Source organism: Myotis daubentonii, chromosome 16 (assembly GCF_963259705.1).
Source record: "Myotis daubentonii chromosome 16, mMyoDau2.1, whole genome shotgun sequence".
Lineage (NCBI taxonomy): Eukaryota > Metazoa > Chordata > Mammalia > Chiroptera > Vespertilionidae > Myotis > Myotis daubentonii.
Window position 1 is genome coordinate 31,847,932 of NC_081855.1, and position 21,152 is coordinate 31,869,083.

The 21,152-nt window shown below is 46.5% G+C and overlaps 1 protein-coding gene across 2 annotated transcripts in view; it reads right to left on the reverse strand.

Annotated features, from left to right (window-relative positions):
- Positions 1-616: 616 nt before the first annotated feature.
- C16H17orf67 (chromosome 16 C17orf67 homolog) overlaps positions 617-21,152 on the reverse strand; it is a 29,716-nt gene continuing 9,180 nt past the window's right edge. Inside the window, exons 1-4 of one of the 2 annotated variants that reach the window (XM_059669559.1) lie at positions 17,256-17,398; positions 16,322-16,422; positions 2,942-3,078; positions 617-1,057 (exon numbers count right to left, since the gene is read on the reverse strand). In XM_059669559.1, the coding sequence (XP_059525542.1) occupies positions 2,962-3,078; positions 16,322-16,422; positions 17,256-17,307 (270 nt within the window). In that variant the 5' untranslated portion in view covers positions 17,308-17,398 and the 3' untranslated portion in view covers positions 617-1,057; positions 2,942-2,961. Of the gene's footprint in view, positions 1,058-2,941; positions 3,079-16,321; positions 16,423-17,255; positions 17,399-21,152 lie in introns of those variants that run through there. The other variant, XM_059669560.1, reaches the window with a different exon arrangement.

Below are 21,152 nucleotides of genomic sequence, written 5' to 3' on the forward strand. Positions count from 1 at the left end.
TGACCCACCTCTGCAGGCGGCCGGCCCCCAGGCTGGGCTGGGCGAGTATCCCTTCGAAAGGCTCACCTCCAGCACGACTAGGAGCCTTTGGAGCTGAGGCCTTTGAGGGTCCCCTCTGCATCCCCCTGGAACCACTAGGCAGCCTTTGAACCATCCCAGAGCCCTCTCCCATGCATTGGACCAAATGGAAACAATAAAGCTTTTTGCAGGGGGGAGGGGGGGGAGCTGCCCAGTCGGGTGGCTCCATTGGTTGGAGCATGGTCCTGCCGTACTCCAAAAAGGTTCCAGGTTCTATTCCTGGTCAGGTCGCATACCTAGGTTATGGGTTCCATCCTGGTTGGGGCATGTGCAGCAGGCAACCAATCCATGTTTCTCTCTCACTCTCTTTCTCCCCCTCTCTTCCACTCTCTCTAAAAATCAATGGAAAAAATATCCTGGCTGAGGATTAACACACCAAAAAAAGATGGCTCTTATGAAAAATTGCTGGGTGTTTGTATTTACACCCATTCATTTATTCCAAGAACAGTGAGTTTTCTGATTCTGGATTCACAAAGACAAACAATGGCTGGGCGGGGTGGCAGGGGAAGTGGGGGGAGGAAAGGAGACACCACAGAAAGCAGGTTGAACACTGATGTTTATTAGAGCAGAAGAGAAGGAGAAAACTAGATGACCACACACCTCCGCGGCCCCAGGGGCCTCACTCTGCCCAACCAGACCTCCCGAAGTCCTGGGAGCAGGCAGCCTGTCCCCAGGCTCTGGGGGCCCAGCTCCATCTGCCGCAGTGAGACTCCCGTGCTGCCCACCCTCCCGAACTGGGAGGAAGCCCCTGGGTGGGGGTGGGGGGTCACTACTTTAAGCAGTTGGTCTCAGTGAGTGATGCAGGTTAGTAAAGTGAAGCAACACGTGCGCTTGCCATCGATCCCCACGGCAATCTTCGCCATGGCCACAGTTCGTAAGGTCCGATCGGACATCCGTTTCCGCAGCTGAAAAAATTAAATGCAAGAAGGAGCCTCCTCCTGTTTCGCCATTATCCAGGCCCATGTTGTCAAAGGGCTCCCTGGGAAAGAACGAGAGAAAATACTGTGAACATGATGTTGATGAGGATGGAGGGTGAGGAGGGGCGGGAGGAGGAGAGAGGGGGATTTAGGAGGAGGAGGAGAGGATGGCTGTCACTTCCTGAGCCCGTCCTATGACATGCCAGACAGCCTGCTTTCCATGCACTGGCTTTTCTCATGCTCAGACCCAGAACCCACATGAGGGAGGAGCTCTCACTGTCCTCATTTCACAGATGAGGAGCCTGAGAGAGACTCCGGGCAATTTTCCCCAAGTGGAGTCGCATTCGCTCTCCGACTCCTGATTCCAAGTTGATCAGTGCCTCCAGCATCCTCGTCCTCATGTAAATGGAGCTGTTAGGAGGGAGGCCTCTTGGAATCCTGTTTTCAGGAGCCACCCACCCCCACTCCAGCTCACCAGCAAGGCCTGTCCTACCCGGAGGCAGAGGCCTCAGTTGCTCCTCCGAGGGTGCTGCCCTGGGGCTCACTCACCCCCATAACCCCGCCTCTTGCCGGGCCTACGCAGTGGTAATAAGTGCCTCCAATCGAGGAGGCGCTGACTGCCCCAGGCTCCACAGCTATCGTTATTGCCCCATTTTACAGGTGCAGAAATGCAGACTCACAGAGGTTAGGTGACTTGCCCAAGGCCACAGAGCGGAAACACAGAAAGCTGAACCCAGGTCTGCCCGATTCCAGAGTCTGAGCTCCTAACTGCTCCCCGGTTGTATTTTCTGGAAGAAGCCAAGCTCGGACTTCCAGTGCTGGAGGACCAGGGTCCCTGGTGCAAGGGGAGGAGCAGGCTCCAGAGGCTGCAGGGACCGGAACAGGGAGGCCTCCCCCGACCCCTCAAAAGCAGAACTTCTGTTAAAGCCCCTCAGAGGGACTCCACACCCACCCACCCCCCCACACACACACAGGACCCCTCACCACCTCCACAGAAAGTGTACAGAACTGGAGTGGTCAGAGGCTGACATACCAACCACCGCCCCGCACCAGGCAGTAGCTTCATCAGGCTCAGTGTGCCCTTCTATGAAACTGGATTAAAATGCACACCCTGAAATGACACAGGGGTCTTAAGAGGATCAAATGAGAGAACTTGGGTGAGAGCATCCTGCCAATGACAAAGAGCGATGCTCAGAAGGGTGTGTTCCTGAGCCCATTCACAGTAGCACAAAATTACCACAAAGACCTAAGATCTCTCTTAACCAGAGATGGCAATCAGCCCAACTGCACCCTGCCCTGCTTCATCCGCAAGGTTACAGAGGAGTGGCATTCACTAGGCTTAACCTCGGAAGGGATTTGCTACTTTATCTAAGAGGATTTGGAAAGGGGGAAGGAGATGGATGTAGACAGTGAGGGAAGAAACAACAGGCTCATGTAAGAACACGGTGCAGGATGGGGCGTGGGGGGGAGCAGGATAAGCAGGGGTGCTGGGAGGGCCAAGCAGACCTGCTCAGGGGGACCAAAGACTAAACCCAGAGGAAGAGGGAAGGCAGGCCGGGCACATTCCCAGCCTGGAGGGCTATGGGAAGGCAGGAGAGGAGTTGCTGATCCTGGTGACAGTGGTGAGGATGGTGATGGGGGTCACTGGCTGAGCCCATGGACGCTGCCCCCACCTGGACAGACCCAAGCCTCAACAAGCCACACCTGTCCGATTTGTATTCCAGAATGACCTCCCCTATTTGGGATCTCTTGGTGAGTTGACAGGGGTCAGGGTCCCTTGGGTGTCCCCCAGGGTCCCTCGCAACCTGGCTGCCACCCATCTCCCCTGCCTCGCTCCTTCAGCATAAGCAGCTACCAGCTGTTTCTCTGGTGCCATGTTCTGGGAGGCCTCTGAGCCCATGCACTGCAGTCTCCCTGAAACAGAAGGCCTGAGAGAATGCACATACCCGAGCGGATCCCGAGCCCCTTACACGGGATGGACCAGGTTCCTGTCGCAGTGGGGCTTGCAGTGAGGGTTCAGCCAGTGCTCCAGGAACTGCTCCTCCGCGCGGTGCTCCAGGCGGAGCAGGTGGTGCATGTACTCCTGTCAAAACAAACCCACGGGAAGAGAGGCCTTTATCCACGGTGACAATGAGCTGCTGGTTCTGAGGCCGGAAGCCTCCAGGCGGAGGGAGGAGAACCCGCCACGCCCAGGCCTCTGTGGAGACCACAGACCCACTCAGTGGGCAAAAGAAGGAAATCTGACAACCCTAAGTGCTGAGAGGGTGTGTGCCCACGGGAACTCGTATACACTGATGGGGCGTAACATGGACCAACCACTGTGGAGAACAAATGGTTGCCTGAGTTCCAGAAATCTCACTCCCCGTTTACACCCTAGCCCCGTGCTCCTCAAACGTTATCTGTCATCAGAATCACCTGGAGGGCTTGTGAAAGCAGACTGCTGGGCTCCGCCCCCACAGTTTCTATTTCAGCGGGTCTGGGTGGGGCGCCAAAATTTGCATTTCTAACAAATTCCAAGCCTTTGCTGATGCCGCAGATCACTTTGAGGTCAGAGAAACTCTTAAATCAAGAGCTGTGTAGAATATGTAATACTCTTTGTAATACTTTAAGCAATAAAAATAAATAAATAAATGAATAAAAAAGAGCTGTGTAGAAGGTTGTACACAGCAGCAATAAGTCTGTAGTAGCAAAACACTGGAAACCTGCCAAATACAGTGACAGGAGAATGGATAAATTAAAATAGGGTCTCGCCATGGAATATTGCACAGCAGTGTTGTATATACCTATAGATTAATTTAGCTACATACAACAGCATAGATGAGTCTTCGAAATAGCACGTAAAACAAAGCAAATCCAGTAAGACATTTATAATGTGGCACCATTTTTATAAAACTCAAGACATACACAACTAATAATATATTAGTTTGGCTGCATGCATTTGTGATAAAATCGTCTTTTTTTAAAAGGCAAGGGATAACTATAAGGAAGCTGAATTTGCTATACTATTACCAAATAAAATGGACTTTGCCCTCATTGGTGTGGCTTAGTTGGTTGGGTGTTGTCCTGTGCACCCAAAGGTTGCCGGTTCAATTCCCAGTCAGGACACTTGCCTGGGTTTCAGGTTCAATCCCCTGTAGAGGGCGTGCAGGAGGCAGCTGATTAATGTTTCGCTCTGCACATGGATGTTTCTCTCTCTCTCCCTCTTCCTCTTTCTAAAAACCATTTAAAAGGTATTTTTAAAAATATTTTTAGAAAAGAAAAATAAATAAGAAATGTTTAATGACTGTGCAAATAAATGAATGATGAGGTGTCCAATTTTCCTGAACTTTTTTCTTTCCCCCAGGACCCATGCAATTTGAATTTGTTTTGGTTATCATGGTTGTTTTTATTTAACTCATTGAAATGCACCCTGTGTCCTGGGCAGGGCATCCCTAGGGCAGCCAAGGTGGGAGTGGATGGTGAGAAGGCTCCTCATGGGACCCAGCAATGATACCCCGGGAGCTTGCTGGACGAGGTTGTGAGTTTTGGACTGAATTCTGCCCTGTCCTGCCCTCTCTGGGAAGTGTTTGGCCAGAAGAATAGTAAGTGGGAGGAATAGGAAGGCAATGTGGAGTCTTGTAATTAAGGAACAAAGACTTCCCAGCACGTAGCTTTACTTACTCAACTATTCCTTGTAAGCAGTGGGCTGAAGGAGCCCATGTTACCTGGTTGCTGGGCAATGTGGTGGAGAGGCTAAGAGGTCTGAGTCAGAATCTGGTTCAAAGCCAGACTCTGCCAATGTTGCTTTACTCTAGACCAGAGGTGGGCAAACTTTTTGACTCAAGGGCCACAATGGGTTCTTAAACTGGACCGGAGGGCCGGAACAAAAGCATGGATGGAGTGTTTGTGTGAACTAATATAAATTCAAAGTAAACATCATTACATAAAAGGGTACGGTCTTTTATTTCAATAGTTTTATTCATTTCAAACGGGCCGGATCCGGCCCACGGGCCGTAGTTTGCCCACGGCTGCTCTAGACTCATTTTGTCCATCTGCAAAATGGGGGAGACACTAACACTTATTTCATTGAGTTGCCAGGATTCAATGAAATTATAAAGTTCTGTGCCAAATACGTAGTCCCCATGTGCCCCTCTAAACCCATTCTCACCCCTCCTTCACATGGCCCCGTGCAGGGAGTGGCTGACCTGGATGAACTGCAAGCACAGACTCCCTTGTCCAGGGGCTTCCAGTTGGGTATGACGTAGGGGTAAGAAGAGAAAGACTGGGGTGTTTGCTCCTGGTCCCTCCCTGAGGAGTCATGGCAGGTTGGCTGCCTCCCTCTCCTGAAGACCAGATCTCCTCGAAGGCTGCACTCTCCAAGTCTGGGAACCATAACTTGCCCCTCCCCCTCCAAGACTAGGGGCTATTAGTCCTGGATCCTTGATCATCTCTTGTTGGCTTACCTTAATCCTGGAACAGCTTTGCAACAAGTCTCTTTGTTAAGCTCTCAACTGATTCTGGTTACTACTAGATGAGAAACACCCGAACATATCTTGAGGTTGTGCACTGAGCATCTCTCCCATGAACTGGTCCACAGGAAACTTGCAATAAATGCCGTCTGAATGCAAGACTGAAGCAGAGGGCCTCAACATGTGGTCTGTGAGGTCAAAACTATTTTTAGAACAATACTAAGACATGACTTAGTTGCCTTCTGATCGTGTGTAACGATGGATAAAACTGGTGCCCTCGCAGAAGTCAAGGCAGTGGCTCCGACTATCCTAGAAGTTACTGTGCCCTGTCTGGGTAGCTCAGTTGGTTAGAGCAACATCCCGATAGGCCAAGGTTATGTGTTCAATCCCCCATCAGGGCACATACAAGAATCAACCAATGAATGCATAAATAAGTGGAACAACAAATCAATGTGTCTCTCTCTCTCTTAAAAAAATCAAAAAATAAATGAAAATAAACTCGTATCCTTCACCATCACACACTCACAGTTTAAAATCTATATATATATAAAAGCCTAAGCAACCATTACTACTGAACGACTGGAATGACTGGTCGACCAGTTGCTGTGATGTGCACTGACCACCAGGGGACAGACACTCAACACAGGAGCTGCCCCCTGGTAGTCAGTGCGCTCCCACAGCCAACCTCCCTGCCCCGATTGGGGGTCTGGCTGGCCAACCTCCCACGGTCCCTCCCCCCTGTGGCCGGTCCCCCCATCGGCCCCAATTGGGGGGCTGGCCAGCCAACCTCCTGTGGTCCCTCCCCCTAGCCGGCCAGCCCCTCGATACGCCTCGATCCTCAGACAGGCTGAAGGACCCCACCCGTGCACAAATTCGTGCACCGGGCCTCTAGTAGGAAAGTAAATGTAAAATGTTCTTCAAATGTCAGTTTCACTGAACCAAGTCATGACACAGCAGGAAGCATGCAGGCTGCATGGCCAAATACAATGGTCTTCATGGGAAAAGCACCTGGATGGTGGTTGGTGTCAAGGACTGAACTAGCAGTGTTTTATGTGCTTGTTTGGCAGGCATCTTCTCGAAAATGAAGAAAGTGAGTTTGTCCTTCCAAGGAAAACTACAGACAGGACTTGTCACAAAATGCTAAAGTTCAAGCTTCTGAGGGAAAATTAGAATTTTAGAAAAGATGTATTTACTCCCATGAGCCTGGCAGCTTTCCAATACTTCAGGACTTTTCTGATAAGGTTGGTGGTGATATTAACAAATATACAGCATTGATACACCTTTTTTTTTTTTTTTTTTTTTTTTAATTAAATCTTTATTGTTCAGATTATTACATTTGTTCCTCTTTTTTTCCCCCCCATAACTCCCCTCCTCCCAGTTCCCGACCCACCCTCCGCCCTCACTCCCCACCCACTGTCCTCATCCATAGGTGCACGATTTTTGTCCAGTCTCTTCCCACATCTCCCACACCCCTTTCCCCCCCAAGAATAGTCAGTCCATTCCCTTTCTATGTCCCTGATTCTATTATAATCAACAGTTCATTCTGTTCATCAGATTATTTATCCACTTGATTCTTAGATTCACTTGTTGATAGATGCATATTTGTTGTTCATAATTTGTATCTTTACCTTTTTCTTCCTCTTCCTCTTCCTCTTCTTAAAGGATACCTTTCAGCATTTCATATAATCCTGGTTTGGTGGTGATGAACTCCTTTAGCTTTTCCTTATCTGTGAAGCTCTTTATCTGACCTTCAATTCTGAATGATAGCTTTGCTGGATAAAGTAATCTTGGTTGTAGGTTCTTGCTATTCATCACTTTGAATATTTCTTGCCACTCCCTTCTGGCCTGCAAAGTTTCTGTTGAGAAATCAGCTGACAGTCGTATGGGTATTCCCTTGTAGGTAACTGAGTTTCTTTCTCTTGCTGTTTTTAAGATTCTCTCTTTATCTTTTGCTCTTGGCATTTTAATTATGATGTGTCTTGGTGTGGTCCTCTTTGGATTCCTTTTGTTTGGGGTTCTCCGCGCTTCTTGGACCTGTAAGTCCATTTCTTTCACCAGGTGGGGGAAGTTTTCTGTCATTATTTCTTCAAATAGGTTTTCAATATCTTGCTCTCTCTCATCTTCTAGCACCCCTATAATTCTGATGTTGGTACGCTTGAAGCTATCCCAGAGGCTCCTTACACTATCCTCGCATTTTTGGATTCTTTTTTCATTTTGCTTTTCCGGTTGGATGTTTTTTGCTTTCTCGCATTTCAAATCATTGACTTGATTCTTGTGCTCCTCTGGTCTGCTGTTGGGCGTCTGTATAATATTCGTTATTTCAGTCCGTGTATGCTTAATTTCTAGTTGGTTCCCCAATATAAGATCGAGGGTCTTATTAGTTTTCGTGTAGATCTCATTAAGTTTATCGGCAGCTTCTAAACAGTTCTTGAGAGACCTTAAAAGTGTGGTTCTGAACTCTATATCTTCCATTGACAATTTTGTCCTGTTTCTTTGTCTCCGCATTTTGTTATGCTTCCTTGGTGCACCCCCTAGTGGTCTTTGTTCGCAGTCTTATAGTTAAATCTTGATTGTTGTAGCTAATTCCAGGGAGGGTTTGACCTCCAGGCCAAGTGGCTATGAGAATCAGCTGTGTCAGCAGTGAGAGAACTTCTGTCCTCTAGGGAGGTGCTAATCTAGCCTTTGCCTGAGGCTATCCGGCAAATGCCTCTGTGCAGGGCTTGGGCGGGGTGGGTCGCACAGGATCAACAGGGTGGGCTGGAGAGAGCAGTTATGGCGGCTCTCAGTCCTGTCCCCAGGGGCTCTGCCTCTCTGAGTTCCAGCACCCGCTGCAAAGCTGGGAGAGAAAGCTGCACTCGCTCTGACCGAAGCCAGACAGTCCCGCTTCTCCCGTTTGAGTCTGGGTCCCTAAAGACTCGCCCGGATCTGGAGCTCAGAGTCTGCGACTCCCTCCCGATTGAAAACGCCAACCGCGCCCTCCACCACCAGCCGGCTCTGTGCACTCCGCACCTCAGAATTTGACTTCAGCACTGCGCCTCCTCTGAGTGTCCGTGTGCGTTTCTCTTTCCTCCTAGTTGTAGGACTTCCACTCAGCCAGCGTTCCTGTGGTTCTGGGTGATGTCCCTTCCGTTTTTTGGTTTCCCTTTTGAAGTAGTTGTTCAAAGCAGCAAACTCTCATTGATACACCTTTTATTTTATTTTTTTAATATACTTTTATTGATTTCAGAGAGGAAGGGAGAGGGAGAGGGAGAAAGAAACATCAATGATGAGAGAGAATCATCAGTCGGCTGCCTCCTGCACACTCCCTACTAGGGATTGAGCCACAAGCTGGGCATGTGCCCTGACCAGGAATCGAACCGTGACCTCCTGGTTCATAGGTCGACACGCAACCACGGAGCCACGCCGGCCGGGCTACACCTTTTGTAAGTATATGCTTGTTTGCCTTCTTATTCTTTTAATCCTGGTCCCACTCGGCCAACATCCACCTGCCTTTTTCATAGCAGTGACCAAAGTGCCTAGAACTTGGCACATAGTAGGACCTCAATAAAACTCACTGGAGAAATATACAAGTGAGTGAGTGAATTAATTAATCGACTTGTTCTTTCTCCATAATCTTAGCAAATCCCCCTTGGAAGATCCCCCCAACATGTGTCAATCTGCTCATTACAATAGCCCAGTCCAAATGTACTTAGGTATTTCACACTCCTGAGTAGCAGCTGAAATCATAGTTGCAGAAAAACAACCAAAACACACACAGAGAGAGAGAAAGAGAGAGAAAAACGAGCACTGGTTTCCATGACAGTTCACTATTTATTTAAAATGTTAGGAAAATAAATATGCCACAAAGGCCTACAAGCAATCATTAGTCAAAGATGAAAAGCCCAACTGCAAATCTGCTGAAAACCACAAATTCAACAATTGTGCTGGCTGAGTTAGAAATGACCCGACATTAATGATCATCTCAAATGTTCCTGGATCAAGAAAGAAGAGCTAGATGGAAAATAAATTTTAATTTTTTTAGATTCCTTTCTTCAAGGGAAAAAAAAATTTTGAAAATAAAGCAAAAACCAATATCTGTGTTTCATGTTCAATGCCAAGGGTAATAATGGAAGTAAATAATTTAGCCGTAATTAAAGCAGAGATTGAAAGTGGTCCCTTCTTATGGCACTGAAGTGGTGTGATAATGAAATTATATACTTGCCCGGTTAGTGTTGCTCAGTGGTTGGGCATCAAGCTATGAACCAAGAGGTCACGGTTCGATTCCCGGTCAGGGCACATGTCCGGGTTGTGGGCTCAATTCCCAGTGGGGGGCGTGCAGGAGACAGCCAATCAAAGATTCTCTCTCATCATTGATGTTTCTATCTCTCGCTCCCTCTCCGTTCCTCTCTGAAATCAATAAAAACGTATTTTAAAATAAAATACCCACCAGAACCTGATCTAAGCTGAGAATCATAAATTGGACTGTTAATCTATTAAAGAGCAAACTGTTCCCAAGAAGACAAAATCCTTCCTCGGGCATTTGCATGGAATTGAAGGCCCGGCAGCATGTGGATGAATTATTCTGCTCATTAGTGAAAGCAGGCGATCACGGGGGCAGAAGGCTGGCTCTGAAGTTAACTGCACCGCGACACTGGAAGGCCTGCTGAGCCCCGCAAGGAGGCAGATCAGCGATGCGCACAACTTACTGATCTCAGTCACTCCGAACTGGTCTTTGAGATCATGGGGAACAAAAGGGTAATGGGGTGACTGCATACATGTGTCAAGGGGCTAAACATGAAAGTGTATTTCAAAAAGAGTACGTACAATAAAGCTCATATGATTTATACTTGCCCAACAAGAACATTCCTTAAAGGAAGACAGGCCAAAATGGAAAGCATATTCCCAGGACACACAAGTGCTTACGAAAGACATAATTTTAGCTGAGATGTCATCCTTTTGAAGAATTTCCATGCTTCACCCCAGCAGTTGGCAAATAATTTCTTCCCTAAAAATTTGAGACGATTATGAGAAATTTAATGAATTTGAGGGAGATGATAGAAAAGATTTCTAGGAAACAGTCTCCAGGTTCTGCAGTAGAGTTATGTCCTGTCAAATGTCTCCCCAGGAGAGACGCAAGGGAAGGAATGGAAATAAGTAGAATGGGCATTGAGTAAATGTCAAATATTGTGCTTGGTGCTGGGGACCCAGAAGTGGAAGGAACGGTCCATCTGCTCAAGTAGTTTAGAGCAGACTCTGAGGAGAGACAGATTTCTTCAAAGTCAAAAACAGCAATCTTGTGCTGTGAGTCGATGCCATGGGGATGCTCTGATTCGGGGGGGGGGGGGGGGGGGCGGGAATCAGGAAGGCCTCTCGAAAAAGGCATCATTGAAGGTGAATCTCTACAAATGAGTAAGAGTGAACCAGGTAAACAAGAGCGGAAGAAACAGGCATAAAGGCAGGTTTGCAAGCGAAGCACTCCAAAACACCATCATTCCAGACCACCTGCTTCTTCTATAGGCTTCTAATGCCAATGAATAGCCCCAAGGTATCCACATAGACAACTACAAGTCCATTCTTGATCCCTATTCATCCCTCATTGAGCCCGCTCATCCCACCCCAGAAATAGCCAACTGGTCTCTAATTCAAGGCACCATAATCATGCCATCGTAAGGTTTTACCTTAATACCTCTACTGGAACACTCTCTTGGAGGACAAGAGAATAAATCATGTGTGTATGTGTTCTCTAACCTTTTGGGAAGTAATTGGATGATGTATACTAAAAGCTTTTAAACTATTCATATCCTTGGATCCAATAATTTGTTTTCCAGGACTATATCCTTAGAAAATAATTAAAAATATCAAAAGCACTTTAGAAAAAAAGTGTTCAGAATCTATATATATAAAAGCCTAGTGACCAGACCAGTGGAACCACCAGAACAACCAGTGGCTATGACATGCACTGTGGCAGCTAACCAGCCTGATCCAGGCCCCAATTGAGGGTGGGCCTGGCCAGCCAACCACCCATGGCCCCTCCCCGCTGCAGGCCTGGCCCGATGGGCCCCCATCTGGGCAGACCAGCTGGACCCCACCCATGCAAGAATTCGTGCACCAGGCTTCTAATGTTGTTTATAACAGAAAAGTAGTAGAAATGATCCAACTACCTAACAAAAGAGGGTAATTCAGTGTCATTATGGTATAAAGAGCTTATAATAATATGAGAAAGTGTGTATCTTATAGAGAAAAACCAAGATACGAAATGGTAGAGTATGGTCACACTTTTTAAAAATATATGCCAAAAACCTAAACAGAAATACATCAAAAATGGTGAGGCTGTCTTTGAGGAGAGGGAACAAGATTACATCTGACTTTCTTTTCTTCTTTTGACTCCTTCTTCATTCGCAATTTTTCTATAATAAATGCAAATGGATTGAATTTTTATTATTTGTAATTGTACAACTAGTACATGAACATATTACTGTTGCTTAGAATTCAAACATCAAATATAGCTCCCTAGATCGCCACCAGTGATCCCTGTCTCCTCAATGTGATGATACACTTAACATTCAACTAACCATACTTCTAGACCTTTTTCTAGACATGTACAACTATACAGATGTACCTATAAAATATATAGTATTGTTTTGTGTGTGAGTATTAGGAGGCCAGGGAGAGAGAGAAGGTGACATTGAGAAGGAAGAGGAAGAACTAATGGGAAAATGTATTGCAAGCAAAGGGAATCATTTGTGGCCCGGACGGCTAGCGTGGCTCGGTGGTTGAGCATCAACCTACAAACCAGGAGGTCACAGTTCGATCCCCAGTCAGGGCACCTGCCTGGGTTTCGGGCTCGATCCCCAGTGTAGGGTGTGCAAGAGGCAGCCAATCAATGATACTCTCTCATCATTGATGTTTCTATCTCTCTCTCCTCCCTTTCTCTCTGAAATCAATCAAAAAATATTTTTTTACAAAAAGGAATCATTTGTGAAAAGATGCTGAGATCAGAGACAGAGGATGCTGAGCAGAGAGAGGAGGGCCTAGTTGAAAACCAGTGAGAAGTTCTGGGGGATTGGAGCATACACTGCCCAGAGTTCTGGGCTGGGACCACATTTGAAATAGCAAGAGTTTATACTAAAATTCTGAAAATTAAACATAAGCGCAGTCATGACTGAGAAAATGTTCAGGGAACGCTCAGAATATTTTTCCACCTTCCTCCCTCTAAACACACACCCAGCCCTTCTTTCCACGCAGCTCTGTCTTCATCAATTTTTCCCCAGGCAATGTTTTTCCCTCCGTTAGAATCTTGAGGCTTCATTATACACAATGTCTTCATGAAACCAATGTAGTAAGTCCTAAATCAGATCCTGAAGTCAACTGAGCTGAACCCTACATGTCCCCAGATGGATGTCCCCATGGAATATCCCAGTTTTCCAGAAGGGCCCATCCCATTCCTGTGATGTCTAGACCCCTACTCCCCAAAATCTCTGAAGATTTGGGGGCCATGTTTCTCCTGAATTCATCTCAGCCCGTTTCTCCACCACCATAGCTTCCAGACTCGAGTGATTTCCTTCATCTTTCGTCAGCCACCTTCACCCACACACACTGACCACCTCTCATTCCTCCAGAGAACCACTAACACAGGGTGCTGCATCTAGCAGACTTTTCCTAAGATTTGGGGGTTGCATGGGATAATAATGGCACAAAGCAGAAAACAACCTCAAACTCAATGTCAGGCATTGCCATAAAATCAATGGATCAGCTGCTTCCTACCACCAGGAATTCCTCAGTGGTGTGCCTCTGAGCGCCTACCCTCCCACCTGCCTCTTTCTCTCTCTGACCCCTCCTCTCATTCCCCACCACTGGACCTCCCGGGCTCTTCCTCCCAGCTGCTTTCATACATTCAAAACCCCTCCTGCTTTCTTCCCCAGATCATGTCTCCCCATTGGTTTCTCTCCCCATCCCCACTGCAGCCTTTCCTTCCTCCATCAAGGGTGCCAACCTGATGCTCATACTCCTCTGGGTGCAAGCCAGCCCGTCCCAAATGCAGGGCACCCCATGATCTGTCTCATAGCATTCTGTCCTTCCCACCACACGGTCAGAAAAGAGCGCCTGCTGCAGTGAATCAATGAAATGCATCTAGTCCAACCAGTCCTAGCCCTGCACCTGCTTCCGGAAACCCTACCATCCCTCAGAGCCAACATCTGCCAACATTTACGCCAAGTGTCAACATGATAAACACGGCTTAGCAGCTACTCTTGGGGAGAGACTACTGCGAATCTTCACATTCGTCTTCCTTTTGAATTAATTCCTGATACCTCCCCAAAGCACGGCTCATTCACCCTCATCGGCGGCCTCTTCCTCTCAAAAAGGGTTTTGTTTTGCACAGTCCCTCAGAGGGAAGAAGCAAAATAAAATAACCCAACTGGTCACCTCTTGGTAATTTCAAGGTAGTGGTGAGCCCACGAACCTCCGGGCTCAGCTCCCAGGGGCACACACCATCCCCAGAGGTCACCACCTCTGCGTTATTTGTCCCAGCCCACCTGTCTGTCTCCTGGGTGCCATGGCAAGGTGGTGCAACAGCTCGTCCAGAAATGTCATGTCCCGTTTCCCTGAATGGCTATGCGAAGGCCGGTGTTTCAGAGGCTGTGTCCTGAGACTCCAAAAGGCCCCTGAAAACCAGCTCCAATCACATCAGTCTCTGCTCAGAGTCCTTTGACAGGTCTCCGAGCACAGAAGGAAGGTCAGCTCCGCCGTGCCAGCCAGGCCTTCCAACTTGGCTCTCAGAGGACCTCTGTGGCCACCACCCGTCCTTCCATGGAGCCCAGATACCAGAGTCAAGGTCAAAAGTGGAAGACGGGAGGTGGGGGCTGGCAGGCAGGACTGCCACGAGGGCTCGTGTCCTACGCCACAGGGACCAAGGAGTTAGGAGCCTAAGGCCCCTTGATTCGCGAGGAACCATACCTTCCTGCCTTTGCAGTGGGAGCCCCAGGGAGCCTCAAGCCAGGCATCCTACCCAGGCCCATGCCCGCCCCCCTCCGAGCCCTCTCCCCCATGCTTGACCCCACCCTTTCTTGGTTCCTCCTACATCTCCCCGAAATTCCTTCGCAGCCCCTTGAGGTTCCTCTTCCCCACCCCACCTCTGAGCATTGTGTTCTAATTGCTTCCCAAACCGTGTGTCTAAAGCCCCAATCTGCACTCCCCCACCTGAAAAATCCTCCACTGCACACAAGACAAAGCCCGACGCACTGGGATCCTGCTTGGCCTGGCCCTGCCCGCCTCCCAGTGCCCTGCCGCCCTGCGCCTGGATATTCCGAGCCACCTCGGATTTCTTCAAACAAAGGAAACAGCCACGTCCACCCCTAACAGCACAGAGTCCTTGCTTTGTTTCAAAACCACTTTGTACAATAGCCACTTGCTGAGTCCTGTGTCTGCCACCAACTCTGAGCTGAAGCCCAGGCCACTGCCTGCAGCCTCTGCACCCCCCAGACCCTGGTGCTTAAGGCTCACGGAGTCATTACTGTTTGCTGAGTACTGTTTTAAGTGCCTTAGTATGAATTACTTTATACTAAGCTCATAAAATAGTTTTATTGTTTTATTTTTTTAAGTATATTTGTATTGATTTCAGAGAGGAAGGGAGAGGGAGAAAGAGATAGAAACACCAATGATGAGAGAGAATTATTGATGGGCTGCCTCCTTCATGCCCCCTACTGAGAATCAAACCCTCAAACCCGGGCATGTGCCCTTGACCGAAATTGAACCCAGGACCCTTCAGTCCGCAGGCCGACGTTCTATCCACTAAGCCAAACCCGCTGGGGCTAAAGTAATTGTTTTACATTGTTAGTTATCATTATAATAATGTAAGTGATAATATTTATTATTAGTGTTTTGTAGATGAGGGTCCTGAGGTACAGAAATGTGAGGAAATATCCCCAAGGTCACACAGTTACAGAAGGGAGATTTGAACCCAGACCGTCAGCATTCCTCATCACTGTGACACAGCATCTCAATAAGAGCCTCTTTTATGAACTAACAGTATTATTCCCATGATTCTGCAGCCAGGGAAGGTTAACACTGCTATAGATCCTTCTAGACCTCCACATGGAGACCCATGAAAAGAGGGTGAGCCCGGAGCCCAGTGCCCAGGTGAAGTGGGCACCGGGTAAGAGATCAGCCTGGGCACAGACACGGCTTCCCAGGCATGCTAACTTTGTCACTGCGACTTCTACCCTCCCCTGGGTAGGACTCAAATAACAGGAATATCATTATTTCCACCACCAGAAGGGAGGACCAGCCAGGCCTGAAGTGGCCTGTGGCCAGTGTGGCAGGTTCTAGAAACATCCACCACGATCACCATCACGAGATGGAGACAGTGGGGGGCGGGGGGGCTTGTTTCCAAAGACCAGGCAGGCGGACACCACAAACCCACAGGGCAGAGCTGAGGCCAAAGACCAAAATCCGAGGCACAAGGTAAAGGCAGAGCCCCTCAGGCGGCTGGAGCAGAGCTTCCTCCTGCCCAGAGAGGCTGTCGTCAGCCAAGGACGTCGTGGTCCAGCCCACCAGACCCCAAGGGAAGAGGGAGAAGATGGGGTTGGCACCTGCTAGGGGGCACAGCTCTTTAGCACCCGGTTCAGAGCTGACACCCAGCAGGCTACTCAGAATCCTGGGACTCCGCCATGGGCCCACCGTTGGCATTTTAAATACGTGTGAGCAGCAGGCAAGGAGCTGGCCCCATCGGAGGAGGAGAGGCCAGAGTGAAAGGTGAGGTCACCTGACACCTGCCTCCGGGCCTAACAGAACCTCCATCCTGCAGACCCCGCTGGGCTGGGACCAGCACCCATTTTCATTTCCTATTGCAGGGACCTATCGATGGCACTCTCCCTTCGCATAGCCTGGCCCAGCACTCACCCGCATGGGCTCGTCGGGGAACCCGGGTTTGCTCGGCCTGTCCTGGCGCCGGGACCTCAGGAGCTGTTTGGCCTCCTTTTCCGTCAGAATCGGGGAGGCCCCTGGAAAAGTCAGGACAGGGCCTTAGGGACTCGGGGCACACGAGTTCACAGTGCAAGGCAAATGATTAGCAAGTTCAATGTCAGTCAAAACACAAAAGTTCTTTCACAGGGGCCTGTCCCAGGGGACCTGGCATTCCAGGCGGCTCAGAGAGGAATTCCGAATGGCTTCTAATACGGTTGCCTCAGAGCCAGCCCTGCAAGCTTAGACATCTTTACCAATTGCAGTGGCCCGTTCCTTCATAAGTGGGTGTTAATTACATGTTTTTTAAGACATATTTTCTCCAGTTCTCCAGTCCATGTGTTTCTCGTCCTATAGGTTTGCCTTGTGGGATTTTTTTTTTTTTTTAAATCCTCAATACACTAAACCAAGTTAAAGCTGTTATTGGAAAATACCCCGTGACAACAAGATTATGTTCAACTTGGTCATCACGCATGGTCCCTCAAAGAAGATATTTGACAATAAAATTATATTATGTTTTCATAAACACACGCGAACTCTAAAAGGCATCAGCAAATAAAAGTCTACCGAATTTTGTGATCTCGTATGAATGCTAAAAGAAGGCATACTCCAAGATTTATCAGCGTTTTTGAGAATTAGTATTCAAACACATCTAAATATTTAAAACAAAATGCATCCCTAAGGATACCAACGCTGGGAGTCTGCTCTTAGGAAAACAAGTCATTGAATTATTATACATTAATATGTACTTATACAAAAAATACACATCTTATTTGAAATAAGAAAAAAAAAAACCTTAAAAATATAAACTAGACTTATTTCAGGTTATCACGTCCGCCTAGAAATAGGCTGCGTTTTTGCAGTGAATGCTCACCTGAGAAGGTCAGGAAGGTGAGAAGGAGCGCAAACACAAATAATTTCTTCATCCTGCCTGTTCCTCGCTCTGCCTGCTGCAGAATGAAGGGCACCCCCAGGAGCCGGCCTATTTGAAGGGAGCCTGTCCGGCCCCAGGCTTGTTTACGCTTTGACTAGCAGCGCGGACCGTGTGATGCTAAGTGCATCTGACCCTGAGTTTTTAATACGACCAAGAAAATACCTCCCTCTGAGTTCCTCTAAATGCTCATCCTGAGGCAGGAAGTTAACCCTCCGTAACATGACTTGCAGAGCTTGAATTCGAGAAAGCAGCATGCGACATCCGTGTCCTTACACAGATCTATGTTCGTCATCCAGGAGTTTTGAGTTTTCATCTGCAGCTTCAGGGTATGCGCCTGTTTCACTGAGAATGAATCATCTCTGACATCTGCATATCTTATGGCATTTTTTCCAAAGCCCGTTCGCCAATCTAATTTGACTTTACCAGTCATTTCAGAGGCAAGCAGGGAAATTAGCAAGGGGCACCATGAGGATGAAAAAAAAATTTTTTTGCTGACTTTGCAGCCAGAAAGACCAAGACTCGTGTCCTGGCCTCACCTCTTACTCGCAATGTAACCTTCAGTAAGTCACCTTTCCTGAACTTCAGTTTCCCCTCCAGTAAAAAGGAGTTAACAGTAGCTATCTTGTGGGGTGTGATTAGAAGGAGGGAGGGAGATGAACCGCATGGCAGCTAGTACTACTCACCATCCTCCATCTCCCTTTCACAAATAAGGAAGTGAGGTTCAGACCGGTGAAATCATATCCAAGTGCGCACATTATGGATGCTGAAATAGAGGCAAGTTCTCTGTCTTTAAAGCCTCGTGCAGTATTCTGCCATAAGACTGTAAGTAGCCATATTCCATGCCATTTATTTTTTCAAAGACAATAAAATCTCAATTAGCTAAAATCCTTTTAAGTTTAAATTGCCTACCGCCCAGCCGGTGTGGCTCAGTGGTTGAGCATCAATCCATGAACCAAGAGGTCACTGGTTTGATTCCTGGTTAGGGCACATGCCAGGGTTATGGGCTCAATCCTTGGGAGGGGTTGCAGAAGGCAGCCAATCGATGATGTTTCTCTTTCATCAATGTTTCTATCCCTTCCTCTCTCTCTCTAAAAATCAATAAAACATTTTTAAAAAAATAAATTGCCTACCAATATCACATAAAAGAATTACTAAATGTATTACAAAACTATGTCTGGACAGTATGTGACATTTATTTGGGATAAAATTCTCAATTCACAGCAATGATCTGATGTTTTAGTGGTTACTTAGCCAGCTCAAAAGAAAACAACTCTCTCAGTATTGTCTGAGTTTATGCTAATGCTGTGTAACTGATATGAAACCTAAATGTTCTGCCGTCTCTGTTGATATAAAGATAGTCTAAAGAGCTTGTAAGCAAGAAAAAAGAAAATCATACATTGGTAGCAAAGTTGCCTCGTATGTTAATTTGCCCAAAATTAGATGTTTGGTTTTATGTATTCTGTCGCTATTAACATTTTTCTGTGTTTATACAGTTTTCAATAACTGAGGAATTTTAGAGGATTTATTTTAGAAACATATTTGTCACATTAAACATCTTGGTTTTTTAATGTACATTGTCAAGTTGTTTGTTTCTTTTGCTCCTTGTGATTATATCAAACACTAACTGTATTGTCTTATCAAATAAACATCATCTTTTGTGAACCAGAAAAAACAACTTAGACCTAACTAGAAATTTCTAGTGTCCAATGTAATTTTACTATAAAGTGTTTTTTTCATTCAGTAATTTTTGTTGATATCAATGCTGTCCAATAAAAACATAATGTGATCCACAGATGTAAGCCACATGTGTAGTTCGCATTTTTCTAGTAGCCACATTTTTTTAAGTAAAATAACACACGAAACTTTCTCTATTATATTTTATTTCACATGAAATATCCAAAATATTCTTATTTCAACATGTAATTAAGATCAACAAATTATAAATGAGATATTTTACTTTTTTTTTGTACCACGTCTTCATAATCCGGTATGTGTCCTACACTTACATATTTCACATGCTCAGTCGCCACATGTGGCTCATTGCTACCACACTGACCAGCGTGGTTCTAGACCAGTGGTTCTCCACCTTCCTAATGCCGCGACCCTTTAATACAGTTCCTCATGTTGTGGTGACCCCCAATATCATTGTCACAAATTGAATATAATTAAAGCATAGTGATTAGTCACAAAAACAATATGTAATTATATATGTGTTTTCCGATGGTCTTAGGCGACCCCTGTGAAAAGGTTGTTCGACCCCCAAAGGGGTCATGACCCACAGGTTGAGAACCGCTGGTTTAGACCCTTCCATCTTTTTTTAAAAAATATTTTCATTGATTTCAGAGAGGAAGGGAGAGGGAGAGAGAGATAGAAACATCAATGATGAGAGAAAATCATTGGTCGGCTGCCTCCTTCGGTGCACCCCCTACTGGGGATCAAGCACACCCTGACCGGGAATCAAACCTTGATCTCCTGTTTCATAGGTGGACACTCAACCACTGAGCCACACCGGCTGGGCTAGACCCTTCCATCTCTATTGCCAACACCCACATTTAGGCTACTGTTACCTCTCACCCAGCCTCCTGCACCAAGCTCCCAAATGCTCTCCCAGCTTCCCTTCCTGTTCACTTCGTCCATTCTCCGTGCAACAGCAATGAGGATCTTCTTAAAATAGAAATATAAAATATAAATTGGACCTCATCACTTCTCTGCTTAAGAATTCACTTTGTAATCTATGTGAATGTCTATCTGCTGTGCTGTACTCCTGAAACTAACACAAAAAAATGTTAAATGCAAACTATAATTGAAAAATAAAATAAAAACTTTTATGAGAAAAATAAATCTTACATGTTTAAAGAATAAGAAAAGTTATGAATTGGTTCATTTTGGAATTTTCCAGTTAATATATTTGGACCACTATTGGCCATAGGTAACTAACTTCAGAAAGCAAAACTGCCAATAAGGAGGCAGGATTGTACTAATTTTGTGAGTAAACCTAATGAAGGCAACGGTAACCAAGTGTAGTCAAATGTACAAGAGATGTTTGTTTTTTGCTAAAGTTTGAAATGCCTTATTTATCAGCATGAGGTTTACTAGTCAATCTCCTTTGTATATTACATTTACTTACAGTTGTTGAATAAAGACTATTTTGAAGAGATAGAAAAGAATTCTTCTTTATTTTCTCACAAAATCAGAATCCTCACTGTGCCCCACAAGACCCTGGATTGAAAGAGACCTTGCTTTGGGCGATGGGCACAAGATGCTGTGTGCAGATGATGTTCTGCTGAGTTGTGCACCTGAAACCTGTATGGTTTCCAAACCAATGTCACCCCAATAAATTAAATTTAAAAAAAAAAAGAACCTGTATTACCTGTGCCTGCTGCCTTTCCCAACCCCACTCAGATCACTCCCCTCCAGCTCATGCCAATCTAGTCACACTTAGTTACTTTCAACTTAACGAGTTCTTTTCCACCTCAGGACCTTTGCACATTCTCTTCCTCCCTCTTTTAATGACTGGATCCTTCCCATCCTTCAGGTTTCCATTTGGAATGTCTCTTGCTCAGGCAAGCCTGCCTTTACCAGCCTACTTAATGCAAGTTCCCTACCCCCACCAACATTACTATCTCATAGCACTCACCACAATGTGTAAATATTGTCTTTATTTGTATATACTGTTTAATCTGTCTCCTTGACTGGACTGGTAAGCTCTAAGTAAGATTCAATTACTTTCCTAATTTGAAAAAAGGAGGGGCCTCTCGTGAACTGGAGAGGCAGTACTGGAGGAAGTCAGGGGCCTGCATCCCACCCTGGGACGCTGGCTCAAGGTCTCCAGTGGGG